Here is a 22500-nt window from a genome sequence, read left to right as displayed (position 1 = left end):
CGTCTAACCTTCATCTGCTCCTTCTTCAGAGTGTGTGTGTGCAGCAGGTTGGTGGTGGCCTCGGTATCGTTGGGTAATTCCGTCTCTGCGAGCTCGGTGCCGAACGCCTGCAGGATCTGAGCCGTGGTCTTCACCATGAGGGCGAACGCCTCGATGGCCTGAGGAAAACACACATACACACGCATAAATACACACATTGTCCACACATGAATGGACAAACGGGTGGAAACACAAAGAAATACACAGAAATACAGGTACAGTATAGATAGATAGAATAGATAGAATAGATAGAATAGATAGTAGAGACAAATTTCAATTTAACTGATTAAAATATGAAGTTTGACGCCATGGTAAATTATCCCATACTGCATAAAATACATTTTACATATACTTGAGTATTTGTGAAATGTATGGGATGTATGTATGGTGAGAGGAGAGAAAGTGTGTGTGTGTGTGTGTGTGTGGTGTGTGTGTGTGCGTACGGTGCGGTGTGAGATCCAGGTGTCATGGCGGTATTCCTGCGTGCCTCCAAGCTCTGTGGTCAGTTGCGTCGGGTCGATGTAGGCATGGAGCTCCGTCACCGAACTCAGCATCACCACCTGGTAGAAATATTAATTATACTTATATTACATTAGATTTACATTTTAAATAAACCTTATTTCTAATACTTTTCTAAGAATTTACATGTATTACACATAGTAGTCCCAGTAGTTGTAGTAGTAGCAGTAGTAGTAGCAGTAGAAGTAATTTTCAAGACAAATAAAAATGAGCAATGAATAAAAACATGAACAATAAAAGAGATAAGAATAAAATACAAAAAGGGCAAATGGAGATAATATTTGACAGAACAATACAGACGCTACAGTAAAGCTCAAGTAAAAGCAAGTCTTTTATTCTAGTTTTATCATAGTGTTTTAAAGAAGGACACTGAGGGGTTAAAAGCTCAGAGATATAGCTAGTTACTAGTCCAAAATGCCTAAAGGGTGGTCAATAAAATTTTAAAATCATTAATATGCTGTCTCTTCTTATTTCCTGTCTGACTTTTTGGACTGACTGTAAAACTGCTATACAGGGAGTTACAGTTGCCTAATTAACACTTCCAATGAGTCACAAAAACACATGCATTATTCAGGGGGAGTGTAAACACACACATCACTGCATGCAGTAGAAGACATACCGGCACCTTCATTTTGAACTCATCCTTGTTGAACTTGAAGAGGAAGTCCGACAGTGTCCGCTGGAGCAACGTAGTGGGACGCAACACCAGAACCAAGTGCAAGTTCCCTGGAAATGAGCCCTGAGAGAGGGAGAGAGAGAGAGAGAGAGAGAGAGAGAGAGAGAGAGAGAGAGAGAGATGAATTAGATAGGATAGAATATCATTCTTTATCTGCAATCTGACAGCATCTATTGGTGTCATTACGGTAATTCCTAATCAATATACTCCCATCTATTAACATCATTATGGTGACTAAAAAAGATTTAACATATCAGAAGTTTCAGTCGTGGTATGTATAGGTGTGCAAAGACTAATAATAATAATAATAATAATGATAATAATAAATACAAAAATGGCTAGAAAAATGAGTCTTAAACATATATTTAAAAGATGATATGTACTTCAAACAGAATGAAGACAGAATTGTAAATATATTGTATTCAATCCGGCTCCAAATTCATACAATGCTACATATCTAAAATGTGACTTTAAGGTCAGGTTCTCCGTTTGATATCGAATTTAAAAAAAAAAATTTTTTTTATTTTTTATTTAAGCTTTATTTAACCAGGCAAGTCATTAAGAACAAATTCTTATTTACAATGGCGACCTGGCAAAAGGCAAAGCCTCTTGAGGGAGAGGGGTAGGGGCTAAAAAGAAGCCATGATAGTAATTTACTGTTGAGTGTATATCCCCAAATTCTCCTACATTTAGCTTTTATTACGTTTTTCTTCATAGCATCCCCCATCTAGAGAGCTTGGACTGAGAAGTAAATTAGTCTGGGGAATCTGCCAGAATCCACCCCAACAGATTAAAAGCGTAGAATTGCCTTTACACAGACAAACAGCCAGAGAAGCCATTCAGAAAAAAAGGCTAAATTGGTTAGGGCTTTATAGGAAAACCCTCTGTGAATTGCTCTACCCTGTTAGGGGCCATAAATCCATGTAGGGTGACACACACACACACACACACACACACACAGACACACACACACACACACACACACACAGGGCCAGAGGCAATCTCAGAGGTGGGTGACAAGCACATGAAATCCAAATGCTGTCATAAATAAGAGTCTTACAGGGTAGAACTACAATAGAAAATGCTGAAAACGCATCCAAGTCCATATGAAGCTAATAATTATTACTTTAAGATATTCTGCATTTTGCTGCATTGTGCCTAAACATGCCTTGTAGCAACTAATAATTTTATACCTTGTGCCACATTTCAGTTAAATATTGCAATATCAGTCTGAAGATGTTTGTCTGGTAATTTATGACATTAACATGTTTAATTACATTTTTTTTTACTTGTTTATATGGATGTTTTATTAGATTTTGACTAATTATCACACTATGTCATTATCAGTTGCTACATGCCTCAAGAAGCAGCATAGAAACCAGTGTAACAACAGCCGCAACATGCTGATTTTTTGCTACCGTCTACAAAACCGTGCTGTAATTTGACTGCATGTGTCGCCGTAGTAACCAAGCTGCTATTCAGCAGAATCAGAGAGAATATCCCATAATAAAACAGTCTGCGATGTGATGAACGTCGTACAAAATACACGGATATAATTCAATCTATAACGAGACCTTCACTCACTTACACACGTACATGCACACACACACAATCATCATCATAAATGCCTGCATGGGGTTGCCATGGAGACCATGCTCCTTGGAACAGAGAGAACGAGCGTGAGAGGGAGGGAATCAGTGCGCGCATGTGTGTGTGTGTGTTGATTCTTTTATCCCCTGCAGCTCCATTCAACATTCATCATTAAGAAATTTTTGAGACACACAGCCTGCTGTAGTGTAATGTCTACAGAATGACGACCAGGTTTCAAAACACATGGCGCTTTCCATATGAGCAGTACACACTGGAATATACTGTACGGCTTTTGGTGCATGTCTTAAATTAAAATAGGATATAAATAAGAATAAAGCAAATGGGAGGTATGTGTTTCCATTCTAATTCCATCCCAAATAGACAGCAGCAGCAAATAATACAGCAAAGAAAAAGAAAATACAATAGAGTAGAGCAAATGGAGGGTGGTAAACATAACACAACCGACAATTACAACACTAGAACGCATTAAGCAGATATATATGTGCGAGAAGAAATGCCTGAATTACAACCCAATAAACTAAGAGGCATATTCTTGTTTATTTTGAGGTGAGAAATCCTTTATAAGCCTCTTGGTTTTTAATCTCACCTGCACAAATTGTATTTTTGCTTTGTCTTTCTGTGTTTTATCACTTGTGTCATTTTTCCCAGCGTCAAAAAAAAACAACATATTAAGAAACTGGTTAGACTGGTTTCTGTGTTGTCTTAGGTCAATTGTGCATTAGTGTAAGTAACCTATTGACCCAGCTATGGATAATGCTATATGTAGAAATATTAGTACTTAAATTCTCTTATGAAGCCGAGCAAATCCATCATCTACCAATAACACACCATGCAATATAAGCAATATATGTGTGATTCTATCTGAAATACTATGCTGAAGATTAAACAGTAGAGATAATTCACTTGTAGTATTTTGGTGCCTGGAAGTCATTTTAACACAATAAACCCTGAGAGGTCTTGGCTTTATCTATGGCCCTTGCATTAACATGACAATACACACACACGCCGCTCAGTGCGTCCCCTGACACACGAACACACACATGCAAACGCACACACACGCATACATATCCAGGGATTCATGCACACACACACACTTCTTCGCATAAAAAAGCACATAAATAAATGATAAGGATTAGAATAACATTTTCCGTTGATCAAAGTGATTTATATTCCGTCAGAAAGGACGGATGAGGAGGGAGAGATGAGGGAACGAGGGAGAGGGAAATAGAAGGAAGGAAGGATGGATGGAGGAGAAAAAAAACTCCATCCATGTCCACTAATGACATCTCCATCGTTCTCTTGGGAGTCTGAAAGCCACCATATGAGAATACATCCATCCACAGCACATGTTGAAACCCCCTCAGTCTCCCTCCTCCTCCCTCTATTAAACAGAGCAACACTGGTTCTGGTTTGGGATATGAAAGATGCCCCATTTATGATAAAGAGATTAAATTTGAAACTTGATGGAAGCCACTGTATCAACTTTTTAGCTGAGATTTTAAAGTTACAATGAAATAAAAAGGGACTTTCTCACCTTGTTAGCTAATTTCCCATACCATAATATACACCTATTTAACCAAAAACACCCCAAATTATTTTTATATCAAAATCCCATTACATTTACGTCCCAGAAAACATCTTGAATGCTCACACTTCACACTTTTGAATGATCGCTCCCAAGGAAACACTGTTGAGAAAGGGCAGATTTAAGCCATTTCAGCATTTTAGCCTTTGTTGGAAGCTGGAATCACGGACAGATGTGAGCAGTAAACCTACCTCAACTCAGTAAACCCACTTTAATTTGCGAAATATTGTTTACTGATTTTATTAGGCTGACATAAATCTTTAGATTGTAATCTTCATCTTTATGACTAAGTTTATAGTACACATTTATTTATTTGACAGGGACAATACACATTAATAAACATTTCTGTAAATATGCCAGTTACCCAAAAAAGTTTTCATCTGTAATGCTCAGCCAGATGACATTAATGGCAACCTAAAATTAAAAGCACATACTAAAAATGCAAACAGGACAATATGAAGGTAGATACACCTCATTAGTGATGGGACGATATGCTTATCTTATGATACGATACGATACACAATATGGGGTTCATGATTCAATACAATCACGATACGATTTAATAAATAAAAGTTCAATGACAACAAAGTCTGACTGTGCAGAATTCTGTTTATTTCTGAGACACAAATCTTTCTAGCGATGGCATTGGCCTGCCAGAATGTAAACAACAATTTAAAAATGTCATTACAAAGTGACAATAATATAATTTAGATGGAGAACTTGTGAAACTGTGATGGTCAAGCGTCTCATTTGAGATTACTACAGCAGACTAAAATGGAGCTAATGTCGAGATACATTTTTCTGCCTCACGATACATATCATCATATTTTTGTATCGCGATATATTGAGTTTCGATGCATAGTCCCATCCCTACACCTCATAGTAAGAAGCATCAAACTGATAGACAGAAAAGAGATATTTTAAGGAAACAAACATTTCTTTTCTGAGAATATAATTTAATTTTGTTTCTATTGGTGGTTGTTTTCTTTACGATGATGATCAGCTGGAGGTTATAGTTTACCCATCTTTTCATTTAGCACTACATCACTGGATGGGAGACTAAAACCAAAATTTCCCTGCGAGAAAAAGAGAATGAAAACTGCGAAAACTGTAAAAACTGGTGGTCCGTGCCATCTGTGGAGCCTGGAACTAACAATATGGCCGCATTTTATACCTGAACCTGCCTGCCTGTACATATGTTTTACACTCATCTCCGCCTTTACATGACAATACTGCCCATTCCTCATTTTTTTCTTTCCGGCGGGAAACCTGACGATGGCAGCGGGCGACCTTGAACCGCCTTGGCGAGCGGAGCATCTCACGGGAAGATGAACGACCTTCACTCTCCAGTAAGACTGCGTGTCATTGGCTGGTGGGCAAAACAAGCGCACCCACCAAGGACATCTACCATAGAGGATCTAACTGGGAAGAGTAGGGGGGGAGCATGTGACACACACACACACACACACACACACACACACACACACTCCTCTCACCACCTGCTTTCCATGCCTTCAGGTTGAGTTATAACGCTGCCTGCCTGCCTTCACCATGGGGTTCCTGTGCCACAATTCACAGTGGTGCTCTCTCTCTCTCACACACACACACACACACACTGTATCACAGTAAAGTGCCGATTTGAAAAAATGGCTTTATGTATTCTGCTCCCTCTACATGGAAGATTCAAAGAAAGAGCTGGTCTCTCTTGGTGACTTAAACTTTCACAGCACTTACACAGAAGATTTGACTTTGTGATTTAGATTTTATTTTGATTTTGCACGTTGTTCTACCTTGCTTTTTCTTTTTTGTGACTTTGACTGCATTGTGATATTGTACTTCATTGTATGTTGTCAGTGTGCAACTTTTTGTTTGTTTTGACGCTGCTTTTACACTGTCAGACTTGGAGGGAAATCTGATGGATTGCTTTACGGCACAAAACAGGAAGAGAGCGCTGTTCTTCCAGAGCAAACAGAGATAAAGATTTCAGAGTTTCTGGCAGACGGTGAAAGGAGAGAAAGGTTGATGGAAAAATCACTTCCAATATGTTGATCCTCTTCAGTAAAGAGAAAGGGAAAACAAACACGCGGAGCGGCACCAAGAAGGGGGATTGATGATTAAAAAATAGATTCTCAGTGGGACTAACCTGGTAAAATAAAGGTTCAATAAATAAAAAATAAAAACACACATTACAGTATTCTTAGCTATTTTAAATGGTTCTTTTAAACACGCTGTGGGGGAAGAGAAGCAGGAGAGAGGGAGAGGGGGAGTGATGGATGGAGGGGATGGAGGAGAGAGAAGATGAGATTGAGGGAAGGAGGGATGGGGGAGGAGGGGTGTCTGCCATGCTGATAAACCACACTACCTCCCTATCATGGTGTTGCACTTGCTATACCTCTTAGCCTACAGTAAGTGAGTCCTGATTGATCTTGTAGTTTTATCGTTATAATTGAGAGCAAAGATCAAGCAAAAATCACCAGGAATCTATTTGGAAGCCATATAAAAAAAATCATATCAGGGAACATTCAGGACCAGTGTTCCCTCTGAACTGATAGTTTGGTGACTTGTATCTAATAATTCATCACACTGACCAAATAATATCTTGTCATTACTCCCCAGAAATGTAGCTTCTTGTATAGTTTTGATGGCAAATGATATTAGATACAACTGATGGCATTTGCCTTGGTGTGTTTTAACTCACGTCTTCACATATATACACATTTAATTAAAGCAGTGAGACGACCGCTGATGGATCACCAGCTATCAGCAATATCAACAGTTCATCAACCTCCCTTTCCAGGACATAGACTGGACCAATGGACTGGAACAAGACAATGGGGCTGGAACGGTCCATTATGATTCCTTGTGTGTGTGTGTGTGTGTGTGTGTGTGTTCGGGGTGTTTGTATGTGTGTGTGTGTGTGTGTGTTTGTTTTTGTGTGTGTACACGAGAAACTTTTCTGGTGGAGTTCAATTACTAAAGCAAAGAGCCCCAAAACGAGGTATTGTCTAGTTTTCTTGGAAATCCCATCGAAAAACCATTATGCTTTATGTTTATCAGTGTCCAATTAGCATAGATTAGCATACATTTGCATGTATTAAGAGGTTAAACGGTGTAATGCGGGATGAGCATCCTCCCAGCAGATGTGCGGGGCCTGGAAAAGCCTCGTCCGCATGTTGGCAGGGCTGGTTAATCACGCTTCGCAGCAGGGGGTTTAGAGGACGACACAACAATGCGGGAATTCATGGGAGTGTAACAGAAAAAAAACAGAAATCTTCATTAGAGCCTATTAATTATGCATCAAAAATGGCACTGGAAAACCAAACTCTTAGCCGTTCATGTGAAAGGTTTTAGGGTATGGTGCATCTTGATGGTGCGTCTTTATATTCAAGCAGCAATTTGAGGCAATGTGGATAGGTAATTTTGCCAGTAATTATGCTGGTTTTTCACTATAATGGGTTCCCCTAGATTGCTATTCCCATTGATGATTTGGTTCCCTCTTCATTTCCTCATAAAGAAGCCCATGTATCATCACCCTCAAAGTGATAATTTCCTGAGTGTTTCCTTTGTTTGAGGACGGCTCTACAGTAAAAATTGATTGAATTGGCAATAAACAATCTTCCTTCTAACCATCATATCTGAATTCATCTAGTAATCTTCCTGTATCTATTGCCCTAAAGCAATAAATACAATCTCAGCCCCACTAATGGCCATGACATCCAAGGGCAGCAATGCTTTGGCTAGGGATGGTGAATTTGGCAAACAGGAAAAAATCATTGTAAATGACTTGGTGGGCTATAACAGTCCTGTTTAATGCTTCCTGGAATTTAATTTAAGACCAATTTAAAAACCAAAATAAAGAAACAAAGCTGGCAAAAGCAGACAGTTTCTGACTGAACATGGCTGATGAAAGTTCTGGAAGTATAAATGGGCCGACTAAGAAAAAGGACAGCAGTAAATTAGTTGTTAAGGGGCACAAAGTTCAACTGTGTTTAGTAAAGCAGATAGGATGCATATTGTATTACTAATCCTGGTCTGGATTAATCTAATAGTGGACATGCAGTGCAAAGAAACCTGTCATTGCATAGAGACCCACAGATACCCTGTACCCTTCGATTCTTTACTCTGTCGAAGGTCAATCTCCTCTATCGCTCCCCCCCCCTCTCTTCTCTCTTTCTTTCCATCTTTCCTCTCTTTCCCTTTCCGTCTTTCCTCTCTTCCCTCCTCCCTCTTTTCCTCTCCATGCATCTTATCATCTCAGCTAGAAGAGGGGAAGCTTTACACTGCCCAAGAACTAGGCTAGTAGGCTAATGACACCCACAGAAACACAACAACCACACACTAGAGGAGCTAGTGAGTGAACACACACACTTTGGATTGTCTATATCTGCTCCAACAGGAGTGTATCCCACCACACACACACACACACCATGTTCACACCAGCATGGGACTCCACCATCCACTTTCACATAACAGAGCTATTTTTAAACTCCCATCCAGCCTCACGGCTTCAACATTTAGCACTTTTCAAGAAGGAAAACCACAGTAACAAATCCCTTCCATAAACAGCTAAACATTTGTTTACCCATGCTGTAATATTGAATTTGTAATATTGAAAGACTAGTGTATAATGTTAAAGTTGACAGGAATACAGTACAGTTGAGAGTGGAATGACTTGAAATGTGGACAGAAACGCATAACAAAGACACATGTGATTGCTGATGGCTCACACACACCCCCATTTCTAACCAGAGATGAGCACATGTACTGTACACAGACACACCCACACACGCACCCACACACACACTCAAAATAGCTATATTTAACTTGCAGAGGTACTTCCAGTGATGCGGCACACACACACACAAACCAATATCCAACGCACACACCTATGACAGTTTCTTTGTTTCCCTTTCTCATTTTTCCCTCCTCTCTCTCTCAGCTCTCTCTCCTTCTCCTTCTCCCTCTCTCTCTCTCTCTCTCACACACACACACACACACTGACACACACACACACACAGGGTCTTACTGCGATGCGGAGCAGGGTGGCCTTGACGGCGGCCCATCGGTCCAGTCGTCTGTCGATGACGAGGATGAAACCCACTCCGGACGACGCAACACTGCAGAGGAGACACACACACACACTGTTATCACCAGAGCAACCACTTCTGTGTGTGTGTGTGTGTGTGTGTGTGTGTGTGTGTGTGTGTGTGTGAGGTTTAACTCAAGGTCTATCAATTATTAAGGTCTAGACAACAGGTCGAACAATGTGGGACCACAACATCCCAACAGGGGATCTTAATGGGCCAAATGGGTGTGCTAGTCCCGTATGGCGGCGGTTGTCAACATGTGGTCCGGGGACACCCAGGAGGTCCTTGAGGAGGTTCCAGGGGGTGAGGGGAGTAATTGAATTTCACTATAATTGAATTAATTGTAGCGTGTATTAGAATGACTATTGTAATCAGAGGATTCACTCTCACCACTATTATCTCCTCAGTTCTACAATTCAATACTAAATCAGTGACAAAAATCTTTCCATATGGATGTCTGGGAATAAATCTGATCAATGTGCGTATGTCTAATGTGTGTCTATTTGGAGGTTGGTGATATGAAAACACTTGAGAACCCCAAATATGTCAGCTAATAACTGTTTACATCCACAAACAGAGATTTAAACTGGTAATTTATAGCTTTGCTTTAAAGTGGTGATCCTCAATTTCCTTGTTCTTTGTTGTTTTTTTTTTTATCTCCATCTTTGTTGCTCAGCGCTCATTGCTGTGGTGTTTCTGCACTGCACTTCCCAGAGATCACCTGTCAATCAAACAGTGTGTCCAGCACTAAGAGGATTTTTCCCAGGTAAAGAGCTACCAGACACCGGCTGTTTAGAACAGACAATGGAAAAGCTTTCATGAACTGGATATAGATTGAATCACTGTTGTGTTACAGCAATCAGTGATAGAGAGTAGCAGAACATATTTATTTATATGAAAATTACTTTAACTCAATTTGAAAGGTTGAGAAATCCTTACAAGTATGGTAAAACGGACAAGAAATAAAACATCTTTGTTGGTCCAAAAAAAGCTAATTTTAGGAATATGATTGGAATTAAGCATGAATTGATTTGGGTTAGAGGCTATGGAACGAATGTCAGTCAGTGGTATCTTCTCACAAGTATAGCAGTAACAATGTGTGTGTGTGTGTGTGTGTGTGTGTGCAGTCAGCATTTGTCATCAGTTTGTCTCTGTCATGATTGCGAGAAACCTTCTTGATTACCATGGCAACCCTGGCTCTGTGTTGGTGTGTGTGTGTGTGCAAAAATGTAATGGCCATCCATTCCACAGGCACGGCCATATGTAGGAACCTCATTAAGCTCTATGTGTGAGAGTGTGTGTGTGTGTGTGTGAAACTGACTTTATTAAGCAGATGCATCCCAACACTCATACACAAAAGCAAAGCACACATACATTTTAATGACTTTTCAATTGAAAATGCACCAATTGGAGCCAAAGAGTAGAATGTTGCAGTACAACACACACACACACACACACACACAGTAGAGACAACATACGAATACTGCTGAGGTGGTCCATCTGGGCATCAATATTAGCCAATTGTCATATCATCATCACCCGCGCGCGCACACACACACACACACACACACACACACACACACACACTTAGAAAATGAATGCTCTATACTACCAAATGAACGCTTCGATTGTAAATCCTCAGTCCATTCCTACTGGAAAAACATTCGCGCCGCATGAACCAAGCTGGCCGAATTCCCCGAATCTTCACTATTCCAGGAAAAAGAGAAAAAAATCCTCAATATTCCATCGCTAGCATCCGGCAGTATTCCATTTTTCATGAATTGGTCCTTATTCCAATGCTGTCAGTGCTCCATTCCTGCGATTCCTGCATCTACAATCTGTTTGTAGCACACAGATGGAGAGAGGTGACCGTTCAGATCCTTAAAGAGCATCTCCCTCCTCCTTCCCCTTCTCCTTCACCACCACCCGCTCCCCAGCCTCGGCCAATTAGAGCCAAGCCCCGCGTCTTGCCGTTCCCCCGCGGCCAATCGGAGCTCGGAGCGCGGTTGAGTGGCAGCCGAGTGTGAATGGCTGGTGTGCGGGAGGAAAGGGAGAGGGATGGGAGAGGGGGGGGCGGGATATGAAAGGTGACGAGCCGCAAAAAAACCCCGATACGCTGATGCACCGCCATGACACACACACACACACACACACACGCAGAGATATACATGTATACAGATATAAACAAATGCAAACCTCTCCATCCCCCGTCTCCCTCTGTCCTCTCAATTATTCAATTATGCGTGCGCGTGTGTGTATGTGCATGTGTGTGTGTGTTGGGAGTGCAGCGCTCAGCAGTGAAGGAGAGGTGAAAGAAAGGGAGAGGAGGTGAGAGGGAGGAGGGATGGAGAGCAGAGGGAGGGAGGAGAGAGGAGAAAAAAGGAAAGGGTAGAAGAAGAGAGGTGTAGAGTGATTTTTGTGCTGATATTAAGTAAATAAATGTGACTATTTTTATGTCAAAAAATTACAAAAAAATATTCAGTATTTCCCCTAGAATTGTATTCTTGTCAGGGTGGAAAAGCCTCTGAAACAGCATTTAGACCATCATGGGACACTAAAACTCTCCACTGAAACCCAGGATAATAATAATAAACCATATTCATCCATACTTTTATGGAATCTGATCAAAATGTCTCATTAGAACCAATTCAGATTAAGGGTTTCCCGTAGACAACCAGTGCAGTATTGATCACTTCTACAATAAATATGTAATGAATCAAATTGCATCATATCCATCATATCAACTCTAGTAGAGACAAAAAAGACTCATATATATATATACACACATATAAGAACATCTATATTTGAAGAAGTTAACTCAAAAATTAAATCCCACCACCAAGTGACACCAACTCTTAATAAGATTGACAGCAAAAAACAAACAAATTATGGTATAATAATAGTTTTTAAAAGATAGAAGGTACATTTAATCTTTGATTAACAAAACAACACCTATACAGTCAGGATCCTCTATATTTTAAAGATACTGAACTTCAACAAATTATTTTTTGCTCAAGAAATGCATGTATAGATATTTTTGAATGTATAAATAAAATTACCAGATATTATTATACTGTTACCCGAGACCAATAAGCCACAGTCAAAGTAACAGCTCTGAATATCTGTCATCTCTTATGATGTTAAGAGGAACCTTTTGATTTTCAGGTGGAAATCCATATGTTTTTGAAATTATACCATTGGTTTTGAATTTACTCATCACATAAAGGACAGAGTAAATTTCATCTACAATGGAAAATAAAGACAATCTAATTTTAAACAGGATTTTATTATGAGGCTGCAGTAAACTATCTGTGTTCTCTCTCTCTACCGCTCACTATTCCCTCCTTTATTTTCCTCCCACTCTTTCCTCCCTTTCTCTCCAGAATCTGTTCCTTTGTGCCAGCTGCAACTGGGACAACTGGGACAAAGCCGATACTGGCACTGTGCTGCTATCTATTGGTTTCTCACGGTATTACACCACAGATTTGTTCGGCCTGATTCCATGCACTGAAGCACATGTGTGACACAAGGATTGTGTGTGTGTGTGTGTGTGTGTGTGTGTGTGTCTAACCTGGGGACGCCGGCCAGGTAGTTGAGGACATTTTGGAGCTCCTCCTCCTCCAGCTCACTGAAAGCAGGGAATTCTGGGAAGACGATGATGGGGTTGCCGTTCATCCCGCGGCCCCCTGGGAACACAACGGTGACAATGACAATATACTGTATGTGGCAATATTTTATCAATGATTTCAATTTGTTTTAATAATAACTTAATAACTACTTTCTGCTGCTGTGACACCTCAAATTCAATGGGATTATTGAAGTTTCATCTAATCTAATATTATTTCTCTTAAAGTATGACATAAAACACGATGCAGAGATTCATGATGAAGGAAAGAAGAGTAACTAATGATGAAAGGTCATACAAGTGAAAAGGATTAAAGTTGTATTCTTTATTTCTGGCTGTAATTCCATTGTCTAAAGAGGCGATTTGGAAAATGAGGTGACTGAATCCTTTTATTTCATTTAATCTCTTTGATATTCAAAAAGTGATATCAGGCATTATCATACAAAGATAATTTCTTTTAAAGGAGAGCAGGTAGTTCATTCTGTTGTATGTGTGCCTATCCCTTTATCCCTTGACTTATTCTGCGGTTTGTTCTGGTGTTACTGCAGTCACACCCAGACTCTTCCAGAAAGGTGATTCAGGTGATTTAATCTTCTTTCCAGACCTATCAAGCTTATTTCATTATATTTTTTGTCAAATTATCTCACTGCACTGGCATATAATCTTGCTGGTTTCAATACATTTCACTTGATTCATGCCAATATAACTTCTTTCTTGAAACAGGAACCAAGATAATTTCACTTTTACCAAGTAAATGTCCTGAAACAAGTTACATTATCCTGAAAAATAAGTGAAATTTGTTGAAACAGGTAAAATTATCTGCAGTATAGTAAGATGATTTCGCAAAAAAAAAAGCTAAAATAAGCTTGATAAGTCTGGATACAAGCTAAAATAACTTAATGAGTTTGTCAGTTTTTGCAGTATGAGTGCAACAAGGAGACCAAGAGTTTTTATGGATACATCCTCATGTACTTCCTTTCTTCTTGTACGTCCTGATCCCTTTAAGAATAGTTGAAACCAGTGATCCTCAACCTTTTTCATATCAAGGACCCCTAATGATTAATCCATGACTATCTGTATTGTAGGTAGAGAGACAACAGTGAAACTATGATCAAAACAGTCATTCTTCTACATTCTCTAATTGTGTTAACTTCTTGTAAATGAAATAACGGTGAAGTTTAACAATTCATCAATTTGCCAAGGACCCCCGGGAACCCCCCCCCCCCCCCAAAACAATTGTGCTAGGGTTACTTCCATTCATTGGGCCAGTAAATATCGTCGACCTCAACCACATAGTCTAAATAATGACTCTTTCTTTTAAGGTTTTTAATAAAGACAGAGCCTACAGCATTATGTTCAGACTTTCCGAGTCGTATTTCCCACTCTGTTGGCTCGTTTACATGACTTGAAGGCAGGAGAAGACAAAGGGAATCTTTCATAGATATCAGACCAATAAAGAGGTTAAAGAATGTGACACAAGTAAGGACAGATCTGTTAGTAACTGTAATGTGTTTACTGAAACTGAACAGTAATGCCTTACTTTATTTGTAACAGGAAAAAGTTATGTGATTACAGCAATGTATTACTTTGTAACACTACACCTAATACAGTGCAGCAGGTCATTGTCATGTACTATATATATATATAAATTATGTGATTGTATTGATCAATAATCACGCATTGTGTATGTATTTACCCCAGTTATGTAAACCACCAGTTATGTAAACCACATAACTGGAACGCTGACTTATTAAATCATACAAACAGGTTTGCAATCCATTTGGGTCTCAACCCATAACTTGAAAAAAACACTATTATAAGAAATTTGAAATTCCTAATCTTATTTTTTTTTAAATTATTATTACATTTCCTACTTTAATGTTTTTAGACATTTTCCACAATAACTTAGGCGAAACAACAAACCCGACCACATGACTGAGGAAATACAAAAAGAAGAAGAAAAACAAAAAGCATAACTCGTGATAAGCCAAGTATAGAATATCAAAAGGGTTCCACACACACACTCACACACACACACTTGGCCGTTTCTTCCGTTGGTGGGTCAAGTTGCAAAGTAGATCATCGTGGGGATGAATTATTCACATGCCGTCGCCGGGTAGGCATTGTCGTCATGGTAACCCAACACGGGGCCCTGAGTGTGTGTGTGTGTGCGTGCGCTTCAGTGTGTCTGTGTTTCTTTATGTTGCTTTGTGTGCGTTTCTATATGTGTTGTTTGTGTTTCTGTGTGTGGTTGTATATGTGTGTCTCTCTTTCTGTGTCTGTGTCTATGTGTGTGTGTGTGTGTGTGTGTGTGTGTGTGTGTGTGGTATCTGGGTCGACATGCCAGCAGTAACTGATCAGAGGAAACTTTTTCTGCAGAGGGGTCAAGTGCCGACTAAGAGCAGGACTCAGTCTCCTTCAGACTGTATCTGCTCTTATACAGTATGACACTTCATTAAAAATCCAAACACCTATAAACCATATATTGTCCTACTTAAAACGACAATGAATAAATAGGATATATTCTACGTTATCAGTCTGTGACCCTGTGTGTTCATGCTGAATCCCCCCGTTTGGCCTGAAATTGGCTTTTCAATCATGTTGGGGAAGTTTTGCGGCGTAAACCATTTGCTGTAGGTGTGGCCACCTGTGAGCTTGCTGTGGCTACCAAGGTGAGGCTAGTGGCCACAGCACAGCAAAGTCATAGGCTCTTTCTCAGTTTGCGTTCTTGTGTATTTCTGTGTCCTCTATGACGAGTTTTTACGTAATATTGGCCGAAGCATGATTCCAAAACAGAAGAACGCGAGGACAGAGAACTGACAAAAGTTGCCGGAGGTTTACTTGCCAACTGAGGATGCACTGGATGGTGACTTGGCCGACGAGAATGAATGGGAAGCCCCAGAATTCATTGCGAGGACAACACATCACGTCACAAAAGCACTATAATCTATAGGCTAGTACGGTTGAAACTAATGGGAAAATTTAAAGCTGATGGCACGTGGTGTCCAGCACGCAGTCCATTTGTCAGTTTTGACACCGCAATGTGATCTATTCTTATTTAGATCCTATTTTTATTTCCTTTGCTGTATTAGTTGCTGCTACAATGACCCAATTTCCCCATCTAATCTAATCTACGATGTCTATTTGGGTGGAAATCAGACTGGAAACAAATATAGTAGGCCTATATCTTGAAATAGGCCACAAGCAGTTTACTAAATCGAATCTAATAGTTACATTTCATGGTATTTGTTAAGCCAGTTCAGTGAGTCCGGTGAGTTAATCATCACTGAATCGTATTGTACGATTAGATGAGATATAGGCCTAATTATATTTTAACTGGCTGACTGACTGTAATTCTGGTTCCCGGAGTACCACCAAATCCCAGGTACAGTATATATATATATATGAGGATAGGCGGAGAAAGAGATCAAACCAAAACCAACCTGGGAGGAAGGCGAACTGTTTCTCGAGTTCAGAGCCAATTTCTGCTGCGCACAGAGGACCGTTCTCCCTCTGCATAATGTCATCTGGAGAGAGAGGGAGAGAGAGAGAGAGAGAGAGAGAGAGAGAGAGAGAGAGAGAGAGAGAGAGAGAGAGATGTGCGTCTATTAGATATTATGTCTCTACACACACACAGACATAAGCACATACTCTATCACCTCATACAGTAGTAATGGCTTCATTGGTTGCTTCCTATGACTGCTTGGCAATTCATAGTATTCCCATGATGTCACATGCATTCTCTACCAATATGGTGCCTTACAATAAAGACAGTTCATTGGCTGTGTTTGTCATTTGATTACAATCACCTGTTAATTTATTACTATCACCTGTTATTTTCCTACCAAGATGGCCGTGTGATGATGTAACAGAATATTATGAATAGAGAGCTTTCAGGTCATAACGTGCCCTCTGGCGGCCATGTTGCAGGTCCTCACCTCTTGGCAAGAACGGCTAAGAACAACAGATTGCATTTACAAACTTACTTGCCGTCTCAACAGAATTAAAGATTTTGACTTTTTTAACATTTTTAATTTCATGAATGATAGGTCTATATGTGTTTAGATAATATCAATTTGTTAGTTTAGATAATATAAATTACTTAGCTACCTAACACAGCTACATAACACAGTATCTGGTCAGCTAACGATCACTGTCTGTGCACAATAGAATTTAACATTAGCTGCTTTGATGAAATTAGCTTGTTGGCTACTTAGCTAGCAAACAAAACCAAAAACCAACTGTTTGTTTCTGGTTAACTGAAGTGACTCCTCTCAACTGAAAACTAAATTTCAGGCCAGGGCTAGAGAGAGCCTAGGGCTAAACAAAGGTAGGGGTAAAGGAACTAGGGCTAAAAAGGCTAGTGCTAAAGGAGCTAGCTCTAAAGGGACTAGGGCTAAAGGCAAGACAGTTCACTGTGTCACAGTAATCTAAATTCAGAATCAAATTTACCTTAAGACCATTCACTTCCACTTAGAAGAGACTTAGACCTACACCCACACCACAACAGTCTTCTTCATTCAGACATTATTTAAAGATAACATTATTTATTTGTGCATTTGTGCTAGGAGATTAGTGATGCAGCTTTCTCCACCTGTATGATCAACTTCCGGAGACAAAACGGGGAGGAGGGCGGGAAGCAGGGAAGATGGGATGAGAGAAAGGGGAGGAAAAAGAAGGAGACAGAGGGAAGGAGAAAAGTGGAGGAGGGAAAGGGGGAGAGGGGAAAAAGGGCTGAAAGAGGAGAGCAGACGAGGAGAAAGAGAGGAGAGGGGGAGAGCGGGGCAGACACACCAGCAGGGGATAAAGTAAACAGCATTTGGATTTCCTCTTCTCTCTGGTCAAGCCGGATTACAGTAATCTCATTTAGACCTCTGAGATGGAGAGACACAAAGAGACAGAGGGAGAGAAAGAGAGAGAAAGTCCCTTGCCTACATATCCACCCCCTCCCCACACACACACACACACACACACACACACACACATACCTGCCTGTTTTGACTCATATATGCAAAACACAAGGAAGAGTATAATTTATTGTGTATGCACATATGTGTACATCTGCATTTGTGTTTGACAACTTGTATTATGTCAGTGTTATTTTACTGCGTGTGAAGGGGCATCAGTGTGTGTGTGTGTGTGTGTGTGTGTGTGTGTGTGTGGCTGGCACTGCCACTGGTGTGAGGGGAGTGTGATGAGGTTTCCAGGCGATATGGTGGGACTGGCAGGGAGAGGCATTAATTACCGTCTGAGTGCAAACCAAACAAACTGTTCGCATCTTAAAAAGGGGCAATCCACCCAAATCGCCCCTCTGGACCTTGTCTATTGACTGGATTTAAGGCTCCAACTTGGTGGACACAGTGACAATACAGCACCAAAGATGACTACAGACAGAATTACTACTTGAAGGCCATGATGAACAGCATATTGAAGTACTGCTGATGGTAATACAGCCTGCATTTCTCTCATTATTGCTAGTTGATCTTAGAAGTCACTCTGTGATCTCTGCAGATCAGACAGACAGCAGAGAGAAGCCTTGATGGGGACATTGTTTGCAGCCGCCCCGTCAGATGAGGAATCCTATAGATTAAGAGCTTAGACCCTCAGTAATGCTTTATGTGTCGCCATACCTTTGGCTAGACAATGAGTCATAACACATGGGCATCACATCTCATGTACAGCACACACCTAGTACTGGGCATCATTTGTGTGTGAGTGGGTTAGGGGAGATGTTAGAGGAGGTTCAACCAAACTTTAAATTTGACCATTTTCATGCCCAAAAATTCCAAAAACTTACAGTATTAAGTGTTTCCCCCACTCTTGTTAGAGTGGAAAAGCCTCTGAATCAGCATTTAGACCATTATGGGACACTAAAACTCTCCATTGAAACCCAGACTGATGAACTTCTTTAAAGGCCCTGACACACCAGGCCGACAGTCGGCCGTCGGCCAATGTCGGGCCGTCGGTAAGCGTCGGTGTCCCTAGTTTTTGCGGTGTGTCCCGCACTGTTGGCACTAGTCAGACCCGGCGTCGGCGTCTTTTCGGCCGATTGAGCATGTTGAATCCGCGGCGGAGCCCGTCGGTGAGAGAGATCACTCTGATTGGTAGTTCGTGTTTTGCCTCTGGCTGATTGGACTGATAAATTCCTTCAACATGTGGAACTGAACAGGAAAGAGCCGAGCGAAATTTTTAAAATCGGAGGTTTCATTTATCTCCAGCTCTCGACACAGGTTCGGGAAAGCCCCTTGAGCCTGTTGCTGGACTATCCATGATTTCACCCATTTAGTGCAGTTTCTCCTTATTTTTCGCCTCCGCCTCTTCCTTTCTTCTTCCACAACTAAAACACCAAGGGCTGACAACGCCAGTGCCATTTGCAACTTCTTATCAGACATAAGGTATGGAGAGTTATTTCCCCTCACGCAGGCGCAGAACGTACGTGCTAGTTGGCCTTTGGCTGTAGTCTTTGCGGTGTGTTCAAGTGCAACTTTCTGGACCAGACACAGGCGACGTGAGGCGACGCAACAGTCGGCCTTCTTCGCCGCTGGTTCTTTGATGTCGGTTTGGTGTGTCAGGGCCTTAACACACACACACACACACACACACACACACACACTCACAGAGTATAGCCGTCAGTAAGGCATTGGGCAAGGCTCCAGATATCAGGGGATTAAGACAAGATGACATGGCAGTGACTCAGCAAACTACCGTCCATATAGATATACAGCAATGCCCTGGACCAAGTATCACACTTTCTGAGAGTACATTATGCTTCAGTATGCACTGCAGGAGAGAAGGAGCAGGTAGGAGGTAGAGAGGGTGAGGAGGGAAGAGAGAGAGAGTGAATTGGAGGAGGAGGAGGAGGAGGAGGAGGAGGAGGAGGAGGAGGAGGAGAAGGAGGAGGAAGGAAGGAAGGATGGAAGAAACTTAAGTAGGAATGAGGAAAGGAAGAAATTGAACGATGGAAGGAAGGAAGGAGGGAAGGAAAGTGGAAAGGCAAGTAGAGGAAGGAGGGAAGGGACTGTAGAAAGAAAGGAAAGAAGGAATTGAAATAGGAAGGTAGAAAGGAAGAAAGTAGGGAGGAAAGGAATTGAAATAAGAAGGAAGGAAGGAATTGGTGGAAGGCAGGGAAAAAGGAATGGGGGAAGGAAGGAGGAAAATAATTGACAGAAAGAAATGAAGTAAGGAAGGAAAGAAGGATGGATGTTAAGAAGGAAGGAAAAAGGGTAAATAAAAAACAAAGGAAGGAGGGTAGGAAGGAATTGAAGGAAGGAAAGTAGAAAGGAAAGATTGAGGGAAGGAAGGGATTGAGGAAGGTAAATGGAAACAAAAAGCAAAGACGGAATGAAGGAGGGGATTGAAGTAGGAAGGGAAAAAGGAAGGAAGGAAGTGAAGGAACTAGGAAAGGAAGGAATTGGAGGAAGGGAGGTAGAAAGCTTCGAGCAGAATACACTTTGGTGAGATGAGACTTGACATTAATGCAGGTCTAGTTTACTAGACTACAACAGACCAGCAAAGTCAAGCAGCCTGTAATTTACCCAAAGACAGAGACTCTGCTATAATTAGCCTCTATTACAGGGAAACCAGAGAGAAGACAGGAGAGAAGAAGAGAGAGTATAGAGAGACACTCAGGCTTGTAACCAGAGGATCACTAGTTCAAATCCCTGGACCAGCTGGGAAAATATGGGTGGGGAAGTTGTTGCATTCAAGTGCTAGTGGGAAAGTCCAACATCTGGAACTTCCAAGGTGGCTGCTAATCAGTATTGCATTTATGTCAAACTGGGAAGACAGTAAACAAACATGGATGTCCTGCAGCTTGACAAGCTAATTCAACAAACTTTATTTAAACAAAAGTTAGTTATGATGGTTATTTTTCCGCCATTTGTCGAGAAGGTTAAAGGTTATCATTGCGTCATAACTCGACAAAACAATCTTTGTTTTTAGAAATGTCTGAAAGAACACTGCATACATTACTCTGGCATTACATAAAGAATACATTACAGAATATAAGAATGTGTGCATGTGTGTTTTCGTATGTCTGTGTGTGTGTTTCAGAGTGATGTAGGATCTTTGGCCCAGCTGTCAGTTGAGTGTGTCAGACAGTAAGCCCTAGCTAAGACCCAAACTCTGGAACACACCCAGACATGTGCTGTGTGTGTGTGTGCGTGTGTGTGTGTGTGTGACCTCCAGGCTAAAACCCAATACTCGTGACCTATTGAAGTTGGAACCTGGTCCTGACAAACTGCAGTGGGCCTGTCTGCATATGAAAATACAATACCAGTCAGAATTATTGACAGCCCCTGCAATTTTGCTGATAATTCACTATTTTCACAAAACTAAAGTGATATTTTTAAAGAAAGAACAAAATTATAGATCATCAATCTGTGATGTTCAGTGCATTCCAGGAGTTGTTTCAAGTGTTGTAATTTACTTTTTCGGTGAACCCACTTTCCCCTCAACCTGCCTCGTCTACTTCAGTTAGTTTCCTACATTTCCCAGAATGCCTTTCGACAACCCCCACAGAGGGGACTTGAACTTGTTCCCTTTAAGAGGTAGAAGATGGGGCTTAGAATTTATTAAATATATCAAAAGTAGAGATTTTACAGGAAAAAAACAACAATTTGCCTCTTCATCATCCCTTATAGAGAAATTGGAACAAATCACCACTGCACAAACCCATGCATGTTCTATAGAGAGTGAATGGCGCAGACATTATCAGACATTCAGGCGTCGGGCTGCTTTTCACCGGTGCTGAAGCTCTAAAACTCACTGCTTTGTCCTCAAGCGGATGAATGAAATTAAACTACAGCGGCTCGGCTGCAAAGTGAACCCCTTACCAACAAAACAACACACACACACACTGCAAGTGGGCCAATGCAGGGGAACACAAATAGTGATTATGGGGGGCCTAGAAAGAATGTCCCCCCCCCTGCCCCTAGCATCCCTCCCCCAAGCCCTGACACCCCCCACCCCCATTCATTCATCCCTCGTTCACAGGCTTAGCTGGTGGAGAGATATATAGCCCAACACTTTTGCTAGAAAAATATTCTATTCTATTATGTTCTATTCTTCTATTCTATTCTTTGGATTGCAGCCACGCAAGATGGACAACTTCAGTCAGTTCCAACTTCAACCAGGACTGAGTTAAATTCACATTCATTCAAACAATTTAAATTGTAAGCATAAACTGAAATGGAGTATTCACTCTCACTTCCTAATATATTGGATTTGACAGTTAAATATGGGAGGAATTCCACTTTGAGCTGAGAAATAGACAGGAATACAACCAAGCCCTGTTTCACACTCCGAGGGTCTCCAGCTGAATCTGTGTGTGTGAAAGAATAAGCCCTAGATTTGGAGA

At 40.9% G+C, this 22500-nt stretch overlaps 1 protein-coding gene across 1 annotated transcript in view; it reads right to left on the bottom strand.

Annotated features, from left to right (window-relative positions):
• Positions 1–22500, bottom strand: part of mcf2la (mcf.2 cell line derived transforming sequence-like a) — a 68852-nt gene that overhangs the window by 20579 nt on the left and 25773 nt on the right. The window contains exons 2-7 of the mRNA XM_078290997.1: positions 16586–16669; positions 13089–13203; positions 9457–9547; positions 1178–1297; positions 483–599; positions 9–158 (exon numbers count right to left, since the gene is read on the bottom strand). Of these exons, the coding sequence (XP_078147123.1) occupies positions 9–158; positions 483–599; positions 1178–1297; positions 9457–9547; positions 13089–13203; positions 16586–16661 (669 nt within the window). The 5' untranslated portion in view covers positions 16662–16669. The remainder of the gene's footprint in view (positions 1–8; positions 159–482; positions 600–1177; positions 1298–9456; positions 9548–13088; positions 13204–16585; positions 16670–22500) is intronic.

This window comes from Centroberyx gerrardi, chromosome 21, assembly GCF_048128805.1.
Source record: "Centroberyx gerrardi isolate f3 chromosome 21, fCenGer3.hap1.cur.20231027, whole genome shotgun sequence".
NCBI classification, from domain to species: Eukaryota; Metazoa; Chordata; class Actinopteri; order Beryciformes; family Berycidae; genus Centroberyx; species Centroberyx gerrardi.
This window is presented reverse-complemented; position numbering and strand designations above follow the sequence as displayed.